General features: G+C 26.5%; 2 protein-coding genes across 2 annotated transcripts in view; one reads left to right on the forward strand and one right to left on the reverse strand.

Annotated features, from left to right (window-relative positions):
- Nucleotides 1-961: 961 nt before the first annotated feature.
- Nucleotides 962-19,733, reverse strand: LOC107437502 (DDB1- and CUL4-associated factor 13). Its single transcript, XM_043053726.2, has 13 exons — nucleotides 19,583-19,733; nucleotides 18,363-18,464; nucleotides 17,116-17,315; nucleotides 15,904-16,011; nucleotides 13,495-13,575; nucleotides 11,085-11,240; nucleotides 10,335-10,412; nucleotides 8,983-9,065; nucleotides 7,997-8,064; nucleotides 5,523-5,619; nucleotides 4,053-4,188; nucleotides 2,219-2,382; nucleotides 962-1,086 (listed from the first exon to the last, which is right to left on the reverse strand). The coding sequence occupies exons 2-13, from the start codon at nucleotides 18,430-18,432 to the stop codon at nucleotides 1,002-1,004; spliced, it is 1,326 nt and encodes a 441-aa protein (XP_042909660.1). The 5' UTR covers nucleotides 18,433-18,464; nucleotides 19,583-19,733; the 3' UTR covers nucleotides 962-1,001.
- A 255-nt stretch (nucleotides 19,734-19,988) lies between these two features.
- The window catches only part of LOC107437500 (thioredoxin reductase 2, mitochondrial), a 13,232-nt gene continuing 11,636 nt past the window's right edge, over nucleotides 19,989-21,584 (forward strand). The window contains exons 1-3 of the mRNA XM_043053724.2: nucleotides 19,989-20,246; nucleotides 21,303-21,374; nucleotides 21,469-21,525. Of these exons, the coding sequence (XP_042909658.1) occupies nucleotides 20,171-20,246; nucleotides 21,303-21,374; nucleotides 21,469-21,525 (205 nt within the window). The 5' untranslated portion in view covers nucleotides 19,989-20,170. The remainder of the gene's footprint in view (nucleotides 20,247-21,302; nucleotides 21,375-21,468; nucleotides 21,526-21,584) is intronic.

A 21,584-nucleotide genomic window follows, 5' to 3' on the forward strand; every position in this document is an offset into this window, starting at 1 on the left:
CGAAATTTGTTGGGTCGACTCGAAAAAATTACATTCAGAATCATCAAACTAAAAATTCGTTGTAACTAAAGGTTTTTTCTCTACAATAGCAAGTTCTGAAGCACAATTTTTTAACCATATGGACCCCTCCCCTCAACAAAGACTAAAAGGAGAGTTTGTGCATTGCACCACGAGAAGCAACGTCCACAGCATTAATTTGAGATGGGATATAATACTAATTTTCTTTCGAAGTCAAGTGAATTTCTTGTATTCGTTTTTTCACAAATGTCTTCCATATTTCGGGATTTTTAATCCAACAAACTATTTAGAGTCTGTCCAGTAGAAGGTTTGGATAGAATAAATGTTGTCTTAACTAGAAAAGTATCAATCAGTGCAGGGAAAAGATCCAATTTTGGGAATTGACATTTCAGTTTTAATTTTCATGATGGGATCCTTCTTTGGAGGAGCGACAAGCGATTTTGTGTGCACCAATCGAATTATAACTTTATTTTCTCCTTCAATTTGCAAAATCGCATGAGCAGCAGAGGCTTTCTCCAGTAGTATCACTTAACAAATGGATAGTAGTTGCTGATGCATTAATTAATATCCCAAAATAACACGGAATTTGAATTAGTTTTAAAAACTCTAAGATAGAAAGCGAAACTTTAAATTCTTTCACTATTTCAGATTTCCCCTCGAAAATTGGGTTTCCGAGAAGTCCACGAATGAACATGTAAATTAATTTGCCTAGCACAGTTATTCTCCATGTTAAAAATGTCGCCTTAATGTGGTTTCAAGTTTTTTTATTTTGGGGATTGTTTTTAATGATTTGAGAAGGGCAGGTGTTTAAGTTATATCACCGTAGATATAAAGACAGATAATCGTTTTTAATACTATTTGCCTTTATACAAATTCTGTTGTAAACTGTAGCATAGAAAAATAATGATGCTCTTTGTGGCAACCAAATGCACACACACAGTAATAATGAATAAAAATTTTATTATACAGTATAATACATGTGATCACTCTTCTTGTACAATATGTTTAACACGTTCACTAACATATGGTACAGTACCAGGTTTGCTGTGTGCTCTTCTGTTGGCCTCCCTAAAAATATGACAATATAATTAACAAAAAGCAGAAATAAATTTAATTGATTGACAGATATTTTTATTTTGATCTAGTTATTAAAAGAAAACCAAAAATTATAAAAAACTTAGGTATGCAAATTTTTTTTCAAAGAAGTTATTATTAAATTTATTTTTAATCTATATATTATAAAAGATAATGGAAAAGAAGAATTGTTTAAATCTTCCAAAAAGGTTGCATTTTGTACACATTTGGAATTTGATAATTTTTTAATTTAAATGTCAAAATATAACGAACATTTAATAAGTTCTAAAACAAAATCTTCTAGAGTTTAGAAAAACTTATATTGTATACTGATGGAAATTGCTTAAAATATTTAGCTATTTTTGTTAGAAGTAAGTAAAAGCTAATTTCGCTACTCTAAAAAATTAAATAAAGGTAAAGGATAGGAATAAGTATTCTCACCTGCACATTTCCGATCATTTTTTGTGCTACTAATTTTTGAATTGTAAACTTTTAATTTTTTTTTTTTAATTTGGTAAGCAAGTTGTGTCTCTTTTCAAAATATAGTGAGCAATTAAATGTTTAACTGGATTCAGTTCAGTGTAGGACCAGGATTCTTTCCTGTTCTGGTTATTTAGAGAGCATACTGGTTATTTAGAAAAAAAGAAATGGAGCATGAAAATCTTTGAGCAAACTGGTCTAAGAAGCTAACAAGTTTTAATCTTATATTTCTCTACCTTAAGATAAAGTGTGAATTTAGCAGCAATTTTAAAGAAGTACTACAGTTATGTCACACTACTTTAGAATTAATTTAAAATTGTTTTAATTTCTAAATCCTAAAATACTCTCTCTTTTCTTTTTGTACTGTTTTAGGTAGAAACATTTTATTTTAAAATAAGTAAAATATTGTAATTATATGAGCATAATAAAAAAAATACTGCCATTTCCACATTGAAATTGCAGAAAAAGAAATAAAAATGATTTTTTTTTTCAAAACTAATTATTTAAATAAAAAAAAAAAAAAAAAGGTTGGGGGGAGTTTAAAATTTAAGAACTTTTCCAATTTGCGAGCAACTAAAACCTGTCAAACTCCAAGACCTTCCTTTAGCTCAGATTATCAAAACAAATTCCAACCAAATAAACTTACTTTCTCTTCTTAGATTCAATAATGGTTCTGTGTTCCTTTGCTGCATTGTACACATGCTTAGGTACATGCCTATGTCTTGCGATTCTCTGAACTTGTGGATGCCTGCCGAATTTTTCTTTAAGTTTTTCTGCGTGGTTAAGGGCCATTCTTTCTCTATATGACATCTATAAGAAACAAAAAATCATTTTTCAGATTTAAAGTGGCATACACACATTAATTTTTAATATAACATTTCACTCTCACTGGTAACCTGTTCATTTTTTCCCAAACAGTTACTAGAATTTTTTTTCCCTCTGATTAAAAATAATTACAAATAGTCTGATCACTGTTTATAATAATGGATATTTAATTTATTTTATAACTCTTTCTTAAAATATTTCAATTACAGTTCAAATTTGTTTTGAGCTTCCATTACATTTGAGGAAATCAAATGACACAAGCTTAACTGCTCTCTAATATATATTGAAAACAAACAGCAAAAAATTTGAAAAACTATTTGCATCAGGTTGGATTGAGCAGTCAATTTTTAATAGAGTTGACTTTAATTAGCATTATTGAGCAAGATTAAAACCATATAGTCTTTTCCCCAAGTAATTTGGTAGAAATCAGTTTATTTGTAAACCTAAAAACTGCATAATATACTACCTGGATCAATATAAAATTTATTCTAAAAGCAATGCAACATTTTATGACACAAGTAATCAAAAGGTTACATATTAATAAAATTATAATGACTATGAGAAGTAAAATTGTTCTATCATGAATGTAGTAAGAACTGTACATCATATGTAGAATGTAATGGCAGTATATATATTTGCAAACACTTCTAATATAATAACAATATCTATATAAAATCTAATATCTATAACAAAAACAACTAATTTTAATCTTCATTGAATTTAAAAAAACAAATAGGATACATCTTTTATAAAAAGTAAAAGTTCTGTACTATTTTATATATTGAATTCTCCCCAGTAATAAAAAAGGGCACTCAATTAACACCATGAAAATGTGTAATATTATGTAATAACTGAATTTTATCCTTAACAAATTTAAATTACCCTCTTATACTATTTCATGATGATATTTCAAAAACTAATTTTCCTCCCTCATTATCAAAATAAGAGAAAAATTTGTAGTTCATAAAAATAATTAAAGGCTTGCTAAAAGGCAATCTCCGTGATATTTTTTTTTCAGAAAAAAGTAAACCAATAATGATTAATTGATAAACAGTTTGAAAGCTTTTTCTACAATTTAAATGGAAAATTATGAAAAAATTAACATTTAAAGGCATATTTTTTTAAAAAGGTATTAAAAGTAGTTTTAAAATCAGTTAAAAAATTTATTAATTTACCCCCTTGAAAAAAGATACTTATAAAAATTTAACCAGTTAAGAATAATCCTAACAAAGTAAATATTTGTAGTAGCATTTGGAACTAAACCTATAAACACAGATAATTTTACCAGTGTGTGATTATTTTTGAAATAGTGAATAATTTTTTTTCTTCAAATTGGAATAAAAGGCAGTGTCTTTAAAGGACGGAGGTTTATTTTTTTACAAAAAAGGCAAATACTGTACATTTATTTGGATCAAAGGGCAAACAGGGTGGCCTGCCCTTAAAAAAAATTTAGGGAGAACACTGTATCTACAAGAATGAATTTATTTGAATTTAAACCAGTTGATTCGAATGAATTAAAAAAAAATAAGCTTCTGTAATTTTATTTCATATTATTGAAAAAATATAACTGTGACAAATAGTTTGATAAAGTTTACAAAAAAGTTTAAGGCTAACTTATGTATCAAATAGAAAAAATACAAAATAATAAAACTTACAGAGCCTAATTTTTCTGAAGCCTTGGCTTTCCACATTCTTATATTCATTTCATCAGAACCAGTCAAAATATATTTGTTATCTAAGGACCATAGAACAGACGTAAGCCTCTGCATACGTTTTGTGTGATAGACATCTCTAAAATGAAAAAAACAAAATCAATATTTTGAAATAAGAAAAATAAAAACAACAGGATCTTTTATGCTCAATGATATGATTAATATGATAATAATTATAATAAAAAAAAAAATATTTTCAGAAATTATTTAATCAGTGAGTAAAATGGGAACAAAAAAGTATTGCAGAGGAAGAAGAGGAGTAAGAAGAGAAAGTAAGCCTCTGCATACGTTTGGTGTGATAGACATCTCTAAAATGCAAAAAACAAAATCAATATTTTGAAATAAGAAAAATAAAAACAACAGGATCTTTTATGCTCAATGATATGATTAATATGATAATAATTATAATAAAAAAATAAATATTTTCAGAAATTATTTAATCAGAGAGTAAAATGGGAACAAAAAAGTATTGCAAAGGAAGAAGAGGAGTAAGAAGAGAAAGTAAGCCTCTGCATACGTTTTGTGTGATAGACATCTCTAAAATGCAAAAAACAAAATCAATATTTTGAAATAAGAAAAATAAAAACAACAGGATCTTTTATGCTCAATGATATGATTAATATGATAATAATTATTATCAAAAAAAATATTTTCAGAAATCATTTAATCAGTGAGTAAAATGGGAACAAAAAAGTATTGCAGAGGAAGAAGAGAAAAGTCAACATAGTTTCATTCAATAACAATAACGATTAATATTTAATAAAGAATACTGATGGATTTACCTCTGAAAAGCGAGTTGATCACCCACATAATGAAATAATTAAGATAGATGGAGTAGATGAAGAAGAATTGGTGCATTAGGCTGGTTTTCCCCTATCAAGTTATATTTTTTTATATTTCCACATTTTGGCCATGACCCTTTATATTTTACTAACTGTTTTGTTTATTGTTTTTAAATATTAATTATTAAATCTTTTGTTGCTGCTATTATACTTGGATTCAAACTGGGAATACTGGGTTTATTTCAAACCCAGTATTCTCGTCACAATAAGTTTTAATGAAAAACGAATAAGTTTTTATAAAATTCTAGATTAATTACTGAGAGCTTTTACAATTATGTTTTTTATTGTTTAAAATTCTAATAATAAAAAAAACGGTTTCAAAAATTATTCAATGAATGAGTAAAATAAGAACAAAAGAGCATTGCAGAACATGTTTTAAGAAGAGAAAAGTCATAGTCTCAATAAAAATAACAATTAATACTTAATCAGTTTTAATGGAATAAGAAGAAGTTTTGATAAAATTCTAGATTAATTGCTCAGAGTTTTTAAAATTACGTTTTTTTATTTTTTCAAATTCTAATTATAAAAAAAAATGTTGTTCACATAAATTTTTTTTCATTTGTTTCCTTACCGACTTCGTCCAGATTTTTGAGGAAATATCCTAATAGTTTTGTCATAACTTCCTGAAACAAATTCTTTTCCTGTAGGTGAATAATCCACGTCTAAGACTAAAAGAAAAAAATTTAAATCTTTTTAAAATATATGAACAAAACATTAAAATTTTTAAAAAAGTTAGGTAGGGAAACATTTAAATTCAGGATGTTTCAGCATTTAAAATTTAGTACTCTAATAAAAAATAAAGCTATTATATTTAAGCTATAACCATTATCCTTATTAAGAATTAAATTTCCTGAATCTTGAAAAATGGTCAATTTAATATCAAGGAGAAAAAAAAGTTACATTTGCCATGTAACTCATTACTCAGCACTGAAAAAATTTTTTAAACTGAAAAATGCACATTTAGAAGTATATTCCTGGATAATCTTGCAGTTAACATAAATGAACTGAAATTTTTATTTTTTGAGACATGCATAATTTTATCAATAAATTTCAAAACTTACATTATTTTTTAGGAAATGGTAAGATACAACAGCAGCCAAGCAATATTATTTTAATTTCAAACATGATCTGCATCCTTATATGGCAATACTTTTACTTGTTTTTTCCTTACTTTTTTAGGAAAAAGTACAAGTATTTGTAACGAGAGTGTCGAAAAAAACAATAGTAATATAAAAATTGATGAATAAAATATTTATATAGTGTGCATAATTTTATTACAATAAGGATATAAATATATCACTTTAACTGATTAAATTTTTTTTGAGAAAGTCCCTATTCATATGTAAGAATTATTACCAATTCTTACATAAATTTTCTCCTAGCAAAATCTTTAAGTTAAAATTGTGATTATGCAAAATTATTTACCAATTCATAAAATTAAAATATTTAAAAAAAAAATTTTAAAAAAATGAAGAGACAATGTAGTGGCAATACAAATTTTGATTGAAGTTAATGTAACAACAATGTAGTGGCATTAACTTCAATCACAATTTGTATCCCCATACACATTACAGAATAGTAAATATAGCGAATCAGTATAGATATAATAGACAATTGTTTAGCTATAAAATATTTAACCATGATAAGTAATAAAAAAAGTAACTACACAAAGCTGGAAACAATTATAAAGATAACAAAATAAAATGTAGTAAAATATAATATGCTGTATCATCAAAAACTATCCTTTGCACCAATTGAGAGCAAATGATAAAAAATTTTTTGATTAAAGTTCACTTTATCTCTCATCCCAAACAAAGCAAATAGTCTTCAATTTACTTTGTCCCCATATTATGAGAGGATTAAAATATAAATAGAAAAATGAGTGATACATATTTTAAAATTTGTTTTCAAAAATATAGAAACAACTGAAAGAAATAGTAGTAAAGTACTAAAGATTAAATATAATATATAAGTGCTTTAAAAATAAATTAAAAAAAAATATTTAATATAGATTTCACGAATGAAAAGTTTCAGAGCAGAAAAACTCCTTGCTATATAGAATTGAAAATTTTTTCAAGACATTAAATTGTTATCTTCCAACTTTAATTCTTCAAGGCAGCTTAAATTTTGAAAATCATGTTTCTACTTGAGAAGAAACATTATCTACATAATCTTTGAAAATGTTTCTCAATAAAATATGGTAAAAAAACAATATTGAATATTGCTTTTAGAGTCTTTAACCTAGTATTATTGAATAAAAAATAGCTTCATCTAAACCTGCAAAGATTCACGTCCAATTTATTTATTCTAAATTAAAACTTAGAAATTCCTGCAACAACACAAGAGATATTGAAGGTGCTACTTATAAAGATCAACAAAATAGTTCCTTCAATGGTTTAAAATTATTTTTAATGTAAATTAACAAATTTATTAATTTTACTTTTTCAAAAAATTTTTATTTCAATTAATAAAAGTAAAATATTTTGCCATAGTAGGGAAGTGTTTTATCTCGGCACAGTGACAATTTCTAAGAATCAAATGGCAACATTATTATTTTTAATCTTAATTATGACCTTAACCAATAGAAAATATAACAATGAAAGTTAGCATCTAAAGTAAACAAATGTTTTTACGAATAAAAAAATTGTGTCTCTCAGTAGTGACACCTTGAGGCAGCTTGTAATGTCTATTTTAAGTAACTGGAAAAATTTTATTTTAAATTTGTTTGAGACAGAAAATTTACACAAATTTAAATGTAGATGAATTTAAAGGTGGTCTTCAGATTGTAAATCTGATTAAAATTGTGAGAGCCAAAAATTAAGATGGGAAAATTTTCTTAGGTACAGGAATCCTCCTTATTATCAATATCAACAATAATAAATTCTTTTTCATTTTTACTATATTTAAAAGATCAATATGTTTAAAACAAATAATAATGATTTAAAGGATATAACATGCATAATTTAAAATAAAATAGGCATCATAAAGAAAAGCTATACTGTATCAAGGAATGTTTGATATTCTTTAATTATATGAAATAATTACCAGCTGAAGTGTGATCTTTGTGTATTTGTAGAGGCATTGTTAGTTTTCGCATGTCAAAAGAATACAGGCTAAAAAAATATGAATTATTACAAAAATAACAAACAAATTGTACAAAATTCAAATGACTTTTTAACAGAATACATAGTACAGATACAGAGTACATAGAATACTACAAAACGTTGCAGTTATAAATTAGATATAACATTCAAACTTTCAAAGCAAGGCAAAAAAGAAAGTATTGCATTAAATTCAAAAGTTAATATACAAGTTAAAGAAGAAAACATACAAGTAAAAAAAAGAAATGTAATATAAATTATGTTGAGGCAAAAACTAACTAATGTGCTATTTTATAATGAAATATACAACATCTATTCTAAAAAAAAGAGAGAAAAAAAACCTACATTTTGTAAAAATATTTATTATAATATTCTAGTAAAACAAATTGAAAATCTGAATTTTAAAAGGCAACCACATTTTGAACTTTGTCTATGGTTTAAAAGATTATAATAGTTCAATACTACCATATGTTCCATAGGTAAGGCACAAAAATTATTATTTTTCTTTTTTTTAAAAATCAAAATATTTTGTATCTTTATAGTAATGAAAATTTTTCATATAGCTTTTTCTACATTTTATTACAGTGCTAATTTCTGATTATTCAGTTTATATATATATATATATAATTTTAAATCTGAATAATAAAAATGATAAATAGAAAAAAGTATAATACAATATTAGACCTCACATTAATTATAAATATATTTATTTACTTTAATCTTTTATCAAAAATTGGCAAGTTGAAAAAGCTTCCATTTCCTTCAGGGAAAAAGTAATTTATAATAAGCAATATACATACTAAAAATTTTTTTACCTCATCTTAAAAATTTTAAGATATATTATTACTATCCCTTTATAAAAACACTCTGTATTATAAATGGTATCAAAAGAGGAAAAAAATATGGAAAGTTAAGAAAAGAAGAATTTACTTATAATCTTCAGATGCAGAAACAAAAACAAATGCTTCCATTGGATTCCAAGATATTGCATTAGAACACAAATCCATGGTGACCTAAAAATAGGCAATACTTTAAACATTTGCATATTTTTTTACTACCATTTTCTTACCATACTATAAAAATCTAATAAAAAGCACCAACAGATGAAAGCCATTTTTTACATACTGAGTGCATTTTAAGAGTGCACTTTCACAGAGCTCAACACTCTATGCACTTTAACAAAGTGCACATCCAAGTGTACTTTAACAGAGTGCATTTAAATAATTTTTTTTCTTTTTGCATCTACTGACGAGTTTAGTAACAACATTTTAAACTTGGTCAGAATAAGTAACTACACTCGATAACAAAAAAATCAACGCACCAAGAAGCAATCATCCGATTGGTTTGAAATTTCGTATGCAGCAATGTTTTGAACAGATATGGCTGGAATGATGCCGACTGGGGACGCATAGTCTTTAGCGACGAATCCCGCTTCCAACTGTGTCCTGACGATCATCGAGTACGTTTTTGGAGACGCACATAGCAGAGGGGGATCCTGCCTTCACTATTGCACGCCACACCGGCCCTCAACAAGGCATTATGGTCTGGGGTGCCATTTCCTTTGACAGCCGGACCCCTATGGTCGTCATTAGAGGTACACTTACTGCTCAGCGGTACATCGACGAGATCCTAAGACCTGTTTTGCTACCGTTCCTTTTGCAGCCCCATGGGCTGGTTTTTCAGCAGGACAATGCCAGACCACATACGGCACGTGTTGCTATGAACTGTCTGCAAGCTAGTCTTCCTTGGCCTGCCAGATCTGTCTCCCATGAAGCATGTCTGGGATATGATGGGAAGGCGATTGCATCTGGCACGGAATGTTGATGACCTCGTTCGACAATTGGATCGAATTTGGCAGGAAATACCGCAAGAGATCATCCTGGAGCTTTATCGGTCTATGCCACGTGGCAGCTTGTATCCAGGCTAGAGACGGGTCAACACCTTATTGAACTTGTTACTGTAACTCTGCAATAAATTATTCAATTGTTTTGAAATTTTAATCATTTACTATTCTGTACATTGTCTTCCTATCCACCAATTTTCGTTTCAATCGGACAACTCCTTCTTGGTGCATTGATTTTTTTGTTATAGAGTGTAGTTTCCTAAGCAGAATGCAGCTCCTTGTAAATTGTTATCACCTGCCGTTCTTCTTTAATTGATTTTCAAATTATTGGTTATTTTTAGACACACAAATATTATTATATAAAAAACTGAAGATAAATAAAAGTCAAAATGATATAATAGTTTCTTTTAATAGAAGGAAGTAAATTTTTATTCCTTACTTTTCTTAGAGGATTGGCTTCTCTTACATCATATAGAACTATGCTCCGATCACTGCATGTGCAACCAAAGATATTAACCTATAACAAATTGAAAAGATGAGTTTTATTATTAGTATTTTTAAAACAAGTAACTTTACTGCACCAGCCAGTCTCACTTAATTGAACACTAAATATTTAATTGACTAGTATGAGTTAAAATTTGTCTTACTAGTCTATATTTCTTTTTAATTATAAAAATGAAGGTCTGACTGTATGCTCTAAAATTAAACTTTAGTTTTATATCTAACTACACAATGGTATTTGTTTGTGAAAACTGAATTAAGATTAAACAGTTTGTTCATTACATCTGTAAGAGAATTACGCTTCTGTAATGTTTTGTGCCTAGAAGCAAGATATTTGCCAACACATTTTCTGATGAGGTGAAGATGACCATATAACACTAAATAACAGAACATTAGAAAAATAATTAAATATTAGTTAAACTTTATGAAAAAAAAGGAAAATTATGCAAATTTTCACCTTTAATTAATTAAAAATAATTTTAAAAAATAAATTTTACTTTATTAAGCATTAAAAAATAAAAAGATTACTTTAAATAAAATTGAAGGAAAAAAAATTGGTAATTGGAAAATTTAAAATAAAAATAATAAATAAATAAAAACCAAAATTTAATTATGCTTTAGTTTACTTAAAATACAATTTTAAATTAAAATATAACTATTAATAAAAAAGGTAAATATTTCTACAAACCTCAATAGGATTGAACTTGATAAATTTTACAGTATCAACACCCCATGTGAGAGAACGTAAGGGTTCTGATCGAGTACTTTCCCAAATATCGACTTTTTCACCACATGTAGCATACATAGATTGCTTTCGATGATGATCTATTCCACTAACAACAGTCTGAAAAAGAAAAAATTCGTAATCAAGGGTTAACTCACGTAATAAAATAATACAATGAATTAGTAATTATTTACTAGTTCAATTCTAGAATAGAATTTCGACACTACACAACAGTACAGTTAGTGCAATTTTTAAATTTAAAATTGTCCCACAATACTTTGTTGGTGATATTGTTCCACAGTATTTCTTCTGCATGAGATTCTATATCGCAATATTTTTATCTATGTGAGATTGTGCATAATAATACGACTGAACAGCTACAATATATTTTGACAGGATATACCTTGTGTTTTCTTTTATGCTTTGGCAAGAAAACATTACTTTATTTTTGCAGTTACTAAATTGTTATAAAATATTAACCACAAATGAAGCATAGATCCATGTCCTCGAAAATACATGAAGATGTCATTTTTTTTACATCTGTATGGACACATATAACAATGACTGAAAGTAGATTATTTTTCAATCTCATGCCATTAATCATACAAAGTTTTGAAAGTAGAATATTTAATGGAAATTTGACTTCTGACTAATAATGAGATTTCAATATTTACAGTTTAATCTAGTCAAGATAAATTGGAGGTATCCCAAAGTTTAAAATCTGTGAAATAATATAAATAACAGGTAAAAGAAGTTTCTTACTTTATCAATAAAAAATAACTTATCAATAAAAAATAACTAATTAATAAAATAGATGAGTGGTTAATGTATTGTTGGCATTTAAATTGTTAATATATGGATAAGTTTGACACTGTAAAGAAAATTAAGAATTTTAAAACTATTTAGACAATTTTAGAAAACTTTTATTTGTTCTCTTATTCATGAAACACATTTTTGGCTTTATCTCATAACGCAGAGTAAACAATAATTATCATTTCATACTTCCCTGTGTTGCACTAAATGCTTGTATAGATTTTGTAATGAGAGTCCAAGTCTCTGACCCATAAGTATGTTGCACACATATTTTGAACACTTTCCTCTTCAGAGTGGCATTTCACTCATTAGTATGATGCTTTCTTAGCCAAAATGACTCTAGTCAATCATGGTTTTATTTTTAATTTCAAGCATGATACTGTTGATATAATATAAAAGGCTTGTTAAAGATATTTTGTTAATAACTGATAGCTATTCTGCTTTTTCTCAATAAACATAAGAAATTTTTTTATTACTTTCCAATTATTTGATTTCCCTTTTCATGGAATAAGCATTAAACATGATCTATGTCATCTGAAAGTTTACAGCGAGATTTCCTTAATTACTATTTTATCTGTCAATCTATAGAGACATATTACAATTAAGAAAACTTTATTTTTAATTTTTATAGTTTCTTGTAATATTTTTTGAAAGTTAAAAGGATTTTACTATGAGAACTTTTAAAAATCTAACAAGTGAAGAAAAAAAGCTTGAGTAATGTAAAAAAAAAAAAAAAATTTAAATTGGGGTTGAGTTTATAAAGCTAAAATAGCAACATTAGTAAATACATCAGCTAAGAGGTAGTAATTTAGAAATTTACAAGTTTCATCATAAAAAAATTTAAAATCTCTGAGCCAGTCGGCATAAAATGTTATGCATTTAACAATATAAAAATTAAAAAAAACTATAAATAACAGTTTGAAAACAAGTTGGTAGCACCTAGAGGATCATTAGAAACAATCGAATGACTATAAAAATTTTTTTTAAAAGAGATGTTTAGACATCGTATAATTCTCTGGTTACAGGAGGATACAAAAACTTTTGCCTGATAGTGCAAGGAGTATGCTAAAATATATTATTTTTACTACAATCTTTAAAAATCAGCTACATAATTTTTTAAAAAAGCTTGGTGTAATTCTGCATAGAATTTCTCAACAAGTGAAAAATGTAAAAAACATAAGAATCTTTGAAATTGCAATATTTATATTAATGTTAGAAGCTATGTACAANAAGGCAAAAAGTTTTATTTACATGCTTTAAAAATGGTGAAAAGTTGCATTTTTTTAGCTTGCAATTTATTTTGAAAAAGTAGTGTCCGGTTTGGAGAGATAAAAAACAACGCTTTAGGACCAAAATGACTGTCCGCGTCCGGTTACAAGAGTGTCCGCTTTGCGGAGAATGTTCGTAATGGTTTATTCATAGGAGATTCCCGGGGAATTAAAAATATGTCCGTATTGAGAGGCGTCCGTTTTGCAGGAGTGTCCATAACAGGAGGTTTCACTGTATATATATAAAATTACATAAATTTAAAATTTTCTTCTTGTAATATGAAATTCTTTACCTTCATAACAATTGCTTCAATAGGCTCTGTTAAAGCTGGCTCTTCTAAGCTCCAGTGTTTCACAACTTTGTCATCACCAACCTAGAGAGAATATTCACTCAGTTGATATATTAATAAGCTCACAAACAAATGCATAGAAATATAATATAGTTCTTCCTCTAACATTTTAATGCTTAATAATAATTTATTAAAAATAATTTAATGTTACATTATAGTTTTATAAATTTTGATTTAATGATCATTAAGCTGAAACTATTCAGGTATTGCAACTAGCTAAAATAAATAAAACAACATTTTATCATTGAGTGGCTGTAAAATTAGTATTTAAGTTCATAGTTTTTAAGCTTGGTAATAAGCCAAATTTAACGTTTGGAGCATACAAATATAAGTTTAGATCAGGTCTGTCCAACTGGTGGCCCGCATGTGGCCCCTCAACACATATTGTGCAGCCCGCCAACTTCTTATTCAGCCTGATTGACCTCAGTTTTCCCATCAAAATGTACGCAAATTGTTTTATAATCCTTCTGTTCCATTGTTTCATGATTCAACTATTAATTGTTATTGTATAAGAGGTTAGAGGTTATTGTTCAACTTTTTCAAACTGCGGCCCGCCAGGTGACCAGTGACCGGAATTCTGGCCCATGGGCTCTTTGCAGTTGGACAGCCTTGGTCTAGATGATACTTCTTAGGAAATATATTTTGTAAGATAAAATAATTTAACTTGTGAACAAGTGCAAAAATAAAAAATTCAAATTTTAAAAGAAATTAAATTTTGTAAAATATGCATGCATAGTAAAATTTCCAATAAAATACATAAAAATTATTTCTTATAACATCTTTTTCCATAATATTCTTTTATTATCTTTTCTCAGATTAAGAATTATCATATCCTTCCCACTAAAACAAAATTCTTGCATTTATATGTATATTGACTAATATTGCATTTTAGCTTGATCCAAAATTTTAACTAGATAAAAAAATAAACAAATAAAAAAGGGATTAATAAATAACAGAAAACTTAAATATGTGGATGACAGTTTCAGACACGTATTTCACAATACAATAAGCATGAGTAGTAAAATTTCCATAAAATTTCATAAAAAAATGTGTTTACTTTTATTAAGTTTTCTCAGATTAAGGATTATCACATCCTACTGAAACGAAGTTCTTGCAATTAAATGCATATTGACAAATATTGCATTACGCATTTTGACTTCATACAAAATTCTAACTATGTAAAAAATTTTAAAAAAAGAAAAAGAAAAAAAAGAAAGGGAGTAATAAATAACAGAAAAATTGAATGTGTGGATGACAGCTACAGACAACTATTTGACTAATATTGTAGACTAATTTGCAATCTAAAAAATTCCTTCAAATGTTAGAAATTGGCTGACTATATTATAAAAGTCAAAAATATAAAAAGATCTAAGTTTGACACTGTAAAGAAAATTAAGAATTTTAAAACTATTTCGACAATTTTATTTAAAGAATTATTTTTTCATATTTGCACAGCATCAATTCTTTAACTGTTAACTTTTATATCAACTTTAAACTCATTTACAAAACTATTAATAAGACCATAACTTTAGTTTTAAATACTTTAAACATATTATTAAGATTAACTTACTGCTAAAATATTTATAAAATTTATTCCATATTGACAAGAAATTATTAGATCATAATAACAAATTTATGTCTCTACTTTGACCACAATTTTTTTTGTTGAAGATAAACCACACTTGCATTCAAATAGTTATTTTTTAACTATGGATACAACCAGCTTTTTGCTACTTAAAAGGTTATCTATTTATAGCTAAACTATATAACAATGAGCCATAAATAGTAAAGAGATAGAATTAAATTTTTTGACATTATTATTACATAAATTCAAGATATAATAAGTAAAATATGGATTAAATATATATAGTTAATTATAAGAATCTTTGCATCAAATATTTTAATACATTATTAACAATTATTTACTTACATAATCTTAATAAATTCAATTTAACTTGTATATCATTTCTACCATTAAATAAAAACAGGTTTATTTTTGTTTAAGTTTGGCTGATACAGCTAAGATTCATGTAAAAAATCAACACAATTATAATAAACTTTTTAGAAAACATTTAGTAATGAATAACAGATTGACACCTGTTACTATTGATTATATAATTTCACACTTATATCAAAAATTAAAACAGGTACAGGATTGATCGATAATCATATGAGAAATTTTTTTTAATATTTTATTACAAGATAAATCACAATTTCACATATATTTTAGCAAATGACTGATAATAGGAAAAATTAATAAGAAATAAAGTTATTGAAGAAAAACATAGTATTATTGCTATAAGGTTAAGGTAGATTATAACAATAATTTAAATCAATAAAAGTTAAACTCACGGACAATAAACGGCTGCCATCATTTGGCATGCAAAGACCTCGGACTATACCATCATGAGCTTGAACTGCTTTTAAACATTTCTGATTAGCTAAATTCCACATGCGAATCTATGATAAAAGTCATTTTCATTAGTTCATGCAGAACATTAAATAAGACTTTTTGACACAAAATGACTATTATCTAAAAATAATTGAACTGTATGCATTTTATGTAATACAAATCAAAACATTTTAGCTTTATACAAGCCTAATTTTTTAAATAATTTAATTAAAAATAAATTCTTATTAAACATTTTTTTAAAAAATAATATTACCCATTCAAAAATGTAATCATGTAAATAAAGAATAAAAATGCAAGTAAAATATGCGATAAAAGTAGACTCTTAATTTTTTTTTTCGATCATCAAAGGGAAAAAAAAAAGTTTTTTGGTAAAAGATATTTTGCATAAACCACTAACAAGGGAAACTAGGGAAGTGTGACTCGCCAATTTTGAAATAAACTAGTGGGATGCATGCCTTATGAGGAATAATTTTAGGGGGCAACATTCGTTTCGGCCCATAGAGAGTCCTATGAGAGATAAAAAATAATTAAGTATGTAGAAAAATCGGTATTTCATTACTTCAATGCAGACTATTAGTTATTGTAATTATCTCATACTCCAATTAATTTTGTGCTACTTTCACGTACTATATAATGCATATTTATTGTCAAAATTGATTTCGAAAATTTTNAAATATGAATACGGAAAATTTTGAAGTTTTTTTTCTTTATTTATAAAAAAGGACTCACAAATTAGTTGCGTATTCAATTTAACACAGCAAATAATGATTATATACCATGAAACAGTGACTGCAAGAAAGTAATTCACACAATAAGGATGTCAAACAAAGTTTAAATTGAATACACAAAGTTTTTTTTAACATTGAACTACTCTGAAATAAATAAATACAACATTTACTAATAAAAATGATGCATGTCATATGTTACTAAAATTAGCTTGAACAATTTAATATTTATAAATTAGTGAACAAATTAGAAGAGCTAACATGATTAGAGTATCAATATTCTATTCTGATCAGAGTTCGACAACATTAATAGAGTTTAGGCTAAGATATTGTTGTCTTGTTTGTAAAGGAGTTTTGAAGGTTAGTTAGTGCCAAAAATATTTCTTTAAGAGAAACTGTGCATTATAGCATTATATTAAGACTTACTTCTCCGTCATAAGCTCCAGAAAACAATAGAGATAGAGATGTTTGGTGTTTCAACATGCATTGAATACCATCATTATGACCGTCTAATGAATACATAAATGGTTTGGCTAACACCCTTTCTAACTTAATAGCATTTAAGGCTCTAGTATATTCTCTGGCAACATCAAAGGGATGAAGAGCTGGATCATAGTTTCGTTTAACTGAAATATAAAGTAATAATGTATCAAACTATGTATAGATAGAAAAAAAAATTGTTTTCTTAATTCAATACATCATAGAATTTATAAACTGTGTATAACATTTCTCAAATAGACTGCTTTATGCTTCTATAGTAAGATAAAAACATAAAGTATCTGCGCACACAATCCCAAAGTATCTGCAAGCTAATATTAGTATCTAATATTTCTGATATTAGAATAACTTTATTAAATATACGAAATCAGTTAACTTAATACTATTTTTATTTATTTTTGACAAATATCTATATATATATATACATGCACATTAATATTTATAGTTATACATAGAGCTAAATTCATAAAGTAATTATCATATTAAGTTATATTAGTAATTTTGCTCCACACAAAATCACATAAAAAGATTTCCTACTGTCACGCAATCGTCTATTTTTGCTGTAAAGGGATAGTCTAATTGAGTTGAGTTGTAAGATATCAGCTGGTTGAGGGCTCGACAGCTAATGATGGGATCACTATGTTTTGGACTAAAGTGGCAGTTATATCTTTTCTCTTTGGGAGCATCATGCATACAACTAAACACTGACTTTCTTCTACCATGCATAAATCATGATACCCTCCCCCTCTTACACACACTGCAAACTTTTTTTTTGCCCGCGCATATTCTTTTTTATATTAAAATAAATAATTCAAAAGTATCTGCAAAATCGGAGAATCAGCACCAATGTATCTGCGCATGGCGTGCATCTATATTTTCTAACTATGTATGCTTCATCAGATTTTTCCTACAAAGTAACATTCTAGGTTCAAATGTAGTTTTGGTAGTCTAGATTGTAATGTAGTTAAGCTGAATTGAATTTATATTTTACATACTATTAAATATAAATAAAAGTTTAGATATGAGGGATAACCATAACTGATTTCTTAGAAAGAATCTAATTTTTAATTTAACATTAATTAAATCATAGAAAAAGTCATTAATATTTACAATTGATTTGCTTTGCTTATCAAATTAAAAAAAGTTTTATAAACTTATTAACACATTAAACTTACTTTTATGAATATCATTTTTTGTCTCTCTTAAATAGTCGTCAGGGTTTCTTGATAGAATTTTCACCTTCATAATTTGTTTTCTTCAAATGAACAATAATATATCTGAAAAAAAAAATACATATAATTAAATTTCAGAATTTATTGACAGTTTAAATGTTCTTACAATCCCATCTTTCATAATCAAAATATTTTTTTACTCAAATATTTTGTTATCAATAAGTTAATTGCATAAATTATTCCTAAATATAACGCATTAATCAACACAATAATTTTCTTCACATCCTCAAGAATAAAAGACTTAAATATATATACATGAATCCATACAAGATTTAAAATTTTCAGTTGATATTTCTTAGCTGTTCCTCCCTGAATAGCCAAGAAAAAAAGAAAAGAAAAACATTATTTTAAGAAACATGCAAAATCAATTTTTCTACAATCTATTGTTATGTATATTCTATTCAAATTTTAAGTAACAACTGTCTATAAAATTACTATTTAGACAAAAAAAAATTGAAGTAAAAATTTAATAAAAAATTTTCTTTTCCACATTTATGATGAAAAGTGAAGTTACTAAATTCATTAAATATGTAATTAACAAAAGATGACAACGTAAGTATCAAAAGATTATGTACATTTTTCAGTTACTTAATTTTCAACTAAATTTCTAGGACATTGAGGAATGAATTGAATTTAATAACTCATTCTCTTTAAAAGCAATGAAAATCAAGAACGCAGCTAATGGCTTAAGGACTATATGCTTGGCATTTGTCTATAGTACTACTCTTCCTACAAGATAAATTTCAGCACAAAGGGTAGGGTGAAAACTTTATTTTCACATTGAAGAAAACGGTAAGTAAACAAAAGGGGATATTTCCATATCATGTTACTAAGACTTTACAATTTTTCTACCGCAGATCACGATGGAGAAATTTTCCCAAACAAACTTGGATTTTGAACAGAATATTCGTTTTTCAATAGTAATAAAATTATTGAATTAAACTTATATTTATAAAATCCAGATTATCAGCGACATTCACATAAAAAGTAAGCATAGTTTAGTTTTAGAATACTGAACTATGCATAATTTTGGAGTTTTTAAAACAAGATAATACAATACTTCCTTAATATTACAAATTATTCTATTTACAAAGATGCATTCACGTGTTTAGGGAAGAAAGATAAATGTAATACGATTGTAGCCATTTTTTATGTAAGAATACCTCATCAGCTGTAAGCAAAACTTCGAAGTGCTTTATTTTTATGAATTATGACTTTAAATTCCTAAATAAAAACAAACAAAGTCAACATGCTATCCCTTCTGCCAACGGGTACTTCAGCTCTCAGAATAAAAATATTTACAATTGATAGATTGATCAAAAATTCGCAGTTGGCAGACTACTTGCTTAGAGCTTCTATAGATATAACCTCAGTTTGAGGACAAATATTGGGACCATACTCACAATCTGTGAAAAATTCATCTATGTGAATAAAAAATCCAATGGAAAGCAAACTGGAGGGTTAAATGCATTTTATCAAACAGGTTCTCAGTCAGTTTTTGAATTTTCTAAACACAAATTAGAGCAGTTTCATTTGGATCATTAGTACCGTTTGCATCTTGAACTTATTAATCAATTTATCATAACTATCAACCTGCTATTTATTTATCTTCGGATTGATGTTTTCTCTGTTTCATCTGTAACAGCGAGTACTCTGTAACTGATTGTTATTTTAGAAATGAAGTGTGAATAAATTAAGGAATGACATGATTTTGTAATTCTATACTTGATAAATCTTTTGTTTTCAGATTGATGAAAATGTCTAATAGATTGTTAAGAACACGAGTTTTATTTACAATTTTTACCAAACGACGAATTCATAATGGGGGTAATTTATCTTCTTTTATCATTATGAAAATTAAGAGAATTGACATTACAATAATTTCGAATCTGGCGAAATTGTTGCAGTTCTTATAATATCTTTACTGTTAAATGAAAAGATTACAGGGTATAACAAATAGGTTTGAGCGAAGCACTGGGTCCCCTTAAATCTGTCATTGTACATAAAATCTTCAATTTTTTTATCATATCTAGGTCGATTTCTCCTTATTGAAAAATCCCACTTTTAATTTATATTAGTTGTCTTATGTAAGAACATATTTTATCTTTAAGAAATTTCTTATTTGTTACTTAGCTAATCAAATTTTATTTAAATTTTTATTTTTTTAATATTATTTTAGCCATTTAATCTCATGAATTTCTTTAAAAAAATTTTAAAACAATATTTCTTACCTTTTCTGAAGAAATTAATTATAAAATTTTTGTTAAATAGATCTTACATTAATTTATGTAGAACTCTATCTGTTGCATAAATTGTAATTATAAAATGTTTGTATATGGAATGTCAATTAAATTTAATTATATTATAGACACCTTAAGTTTTTTTTCTTGTACTAATTATTGTTTTTTCTATAATATGTTTAGATATTTTAATTAGAAAACTTTAATAAGACTAGATAAAAATAAATTTAGAGTTTTTAAAATTAAATATCCTTCTCCCTTAAATACCCAATGAATGTATATGAAAGTAAATATTAAAAAAAAAATGAAAATAGTGTATGCACATTAAAAGCACAATAAGATAGTTCTATTTCATCCCATGTTCACATTAACTCAAGTTTCCCAATCAAATTTTTAATCAGCTTTAAATACACAATTCAACTTATTTTTTAATGCATATTGAGTATTTAATGTAGTTTATAATTTATTTTTAAACCCCTTTAAATAATTTCCTTATGCACTGTTTGTTGGTATAAATTTGTGTAAATATTAAATGAACTCTTATGTGATATAATGCCCTTCATACCTACAACATTCCTATATTTAATAATGTCTATTCAGAAGATTGAACTGTATTGTATACTTACATTTTTCTCATTTTCAGTGAATCGGAAATGGAACTATGATTTACTTGTCATAGGTGGAGGATCTGGTGGCTTAGCTTGTGCTAAAGAAGGTAAAAGAGTCTATCATTGTTATTCAGTTGTATATTTTCATTAAATTCAGTTTATTGATTTTATCAATAAAACTTGCTTTTCTCTAATTTATAGGAGCAATATTAGGGAAAAAAGTTGCAGTATTGGATTATGTGGATCCATCTATAAGAGGTAAATTATATTTCTTCTACATTAAACCTCTAGTTTATATATATATATATATATAAATA

This window comes from Parasteatoda tepidariorum, chromosome 5, assembly GCF_043381705.1.
Source record: "Parasteatoda tepidariorum isolate YZ-2023 chromosome 5, CAS_Ptep_4.0, whole genome shotgun sequence".
Taxonomy (NCBI): Eukaryota; Metazoa; Arthropoda; class Arachnida; order Araneae; family Theridiidae; genus Parasteatoda; species Parasteatoda tepidariorum.

Bases quoted from the DNA above. Each gene is read 5' to 3' on its own strand.
- LOC107437502 (XM_043053726.2), bottom strand. From the start codon at position 18,432: ATGAAGGTGAAAATTCTATCAAGAAACCCTGACGACTATTTAAGAGAG. The intron at 13,576-15,903 runs GTGAGTTTAACT...TATTCTCTCTAG, and splicing joins ATGGCAGCCGTTTATTGTCC to GTTGGTGATGACAAAGTTGT. The intron at 5,620-7,996 runs GTAATTATTTCA...TTTTTCTTTTAG, and splicing joins CAAAGATCACACTTCAGCTG to TCTTAGACGTGGATTATTCA.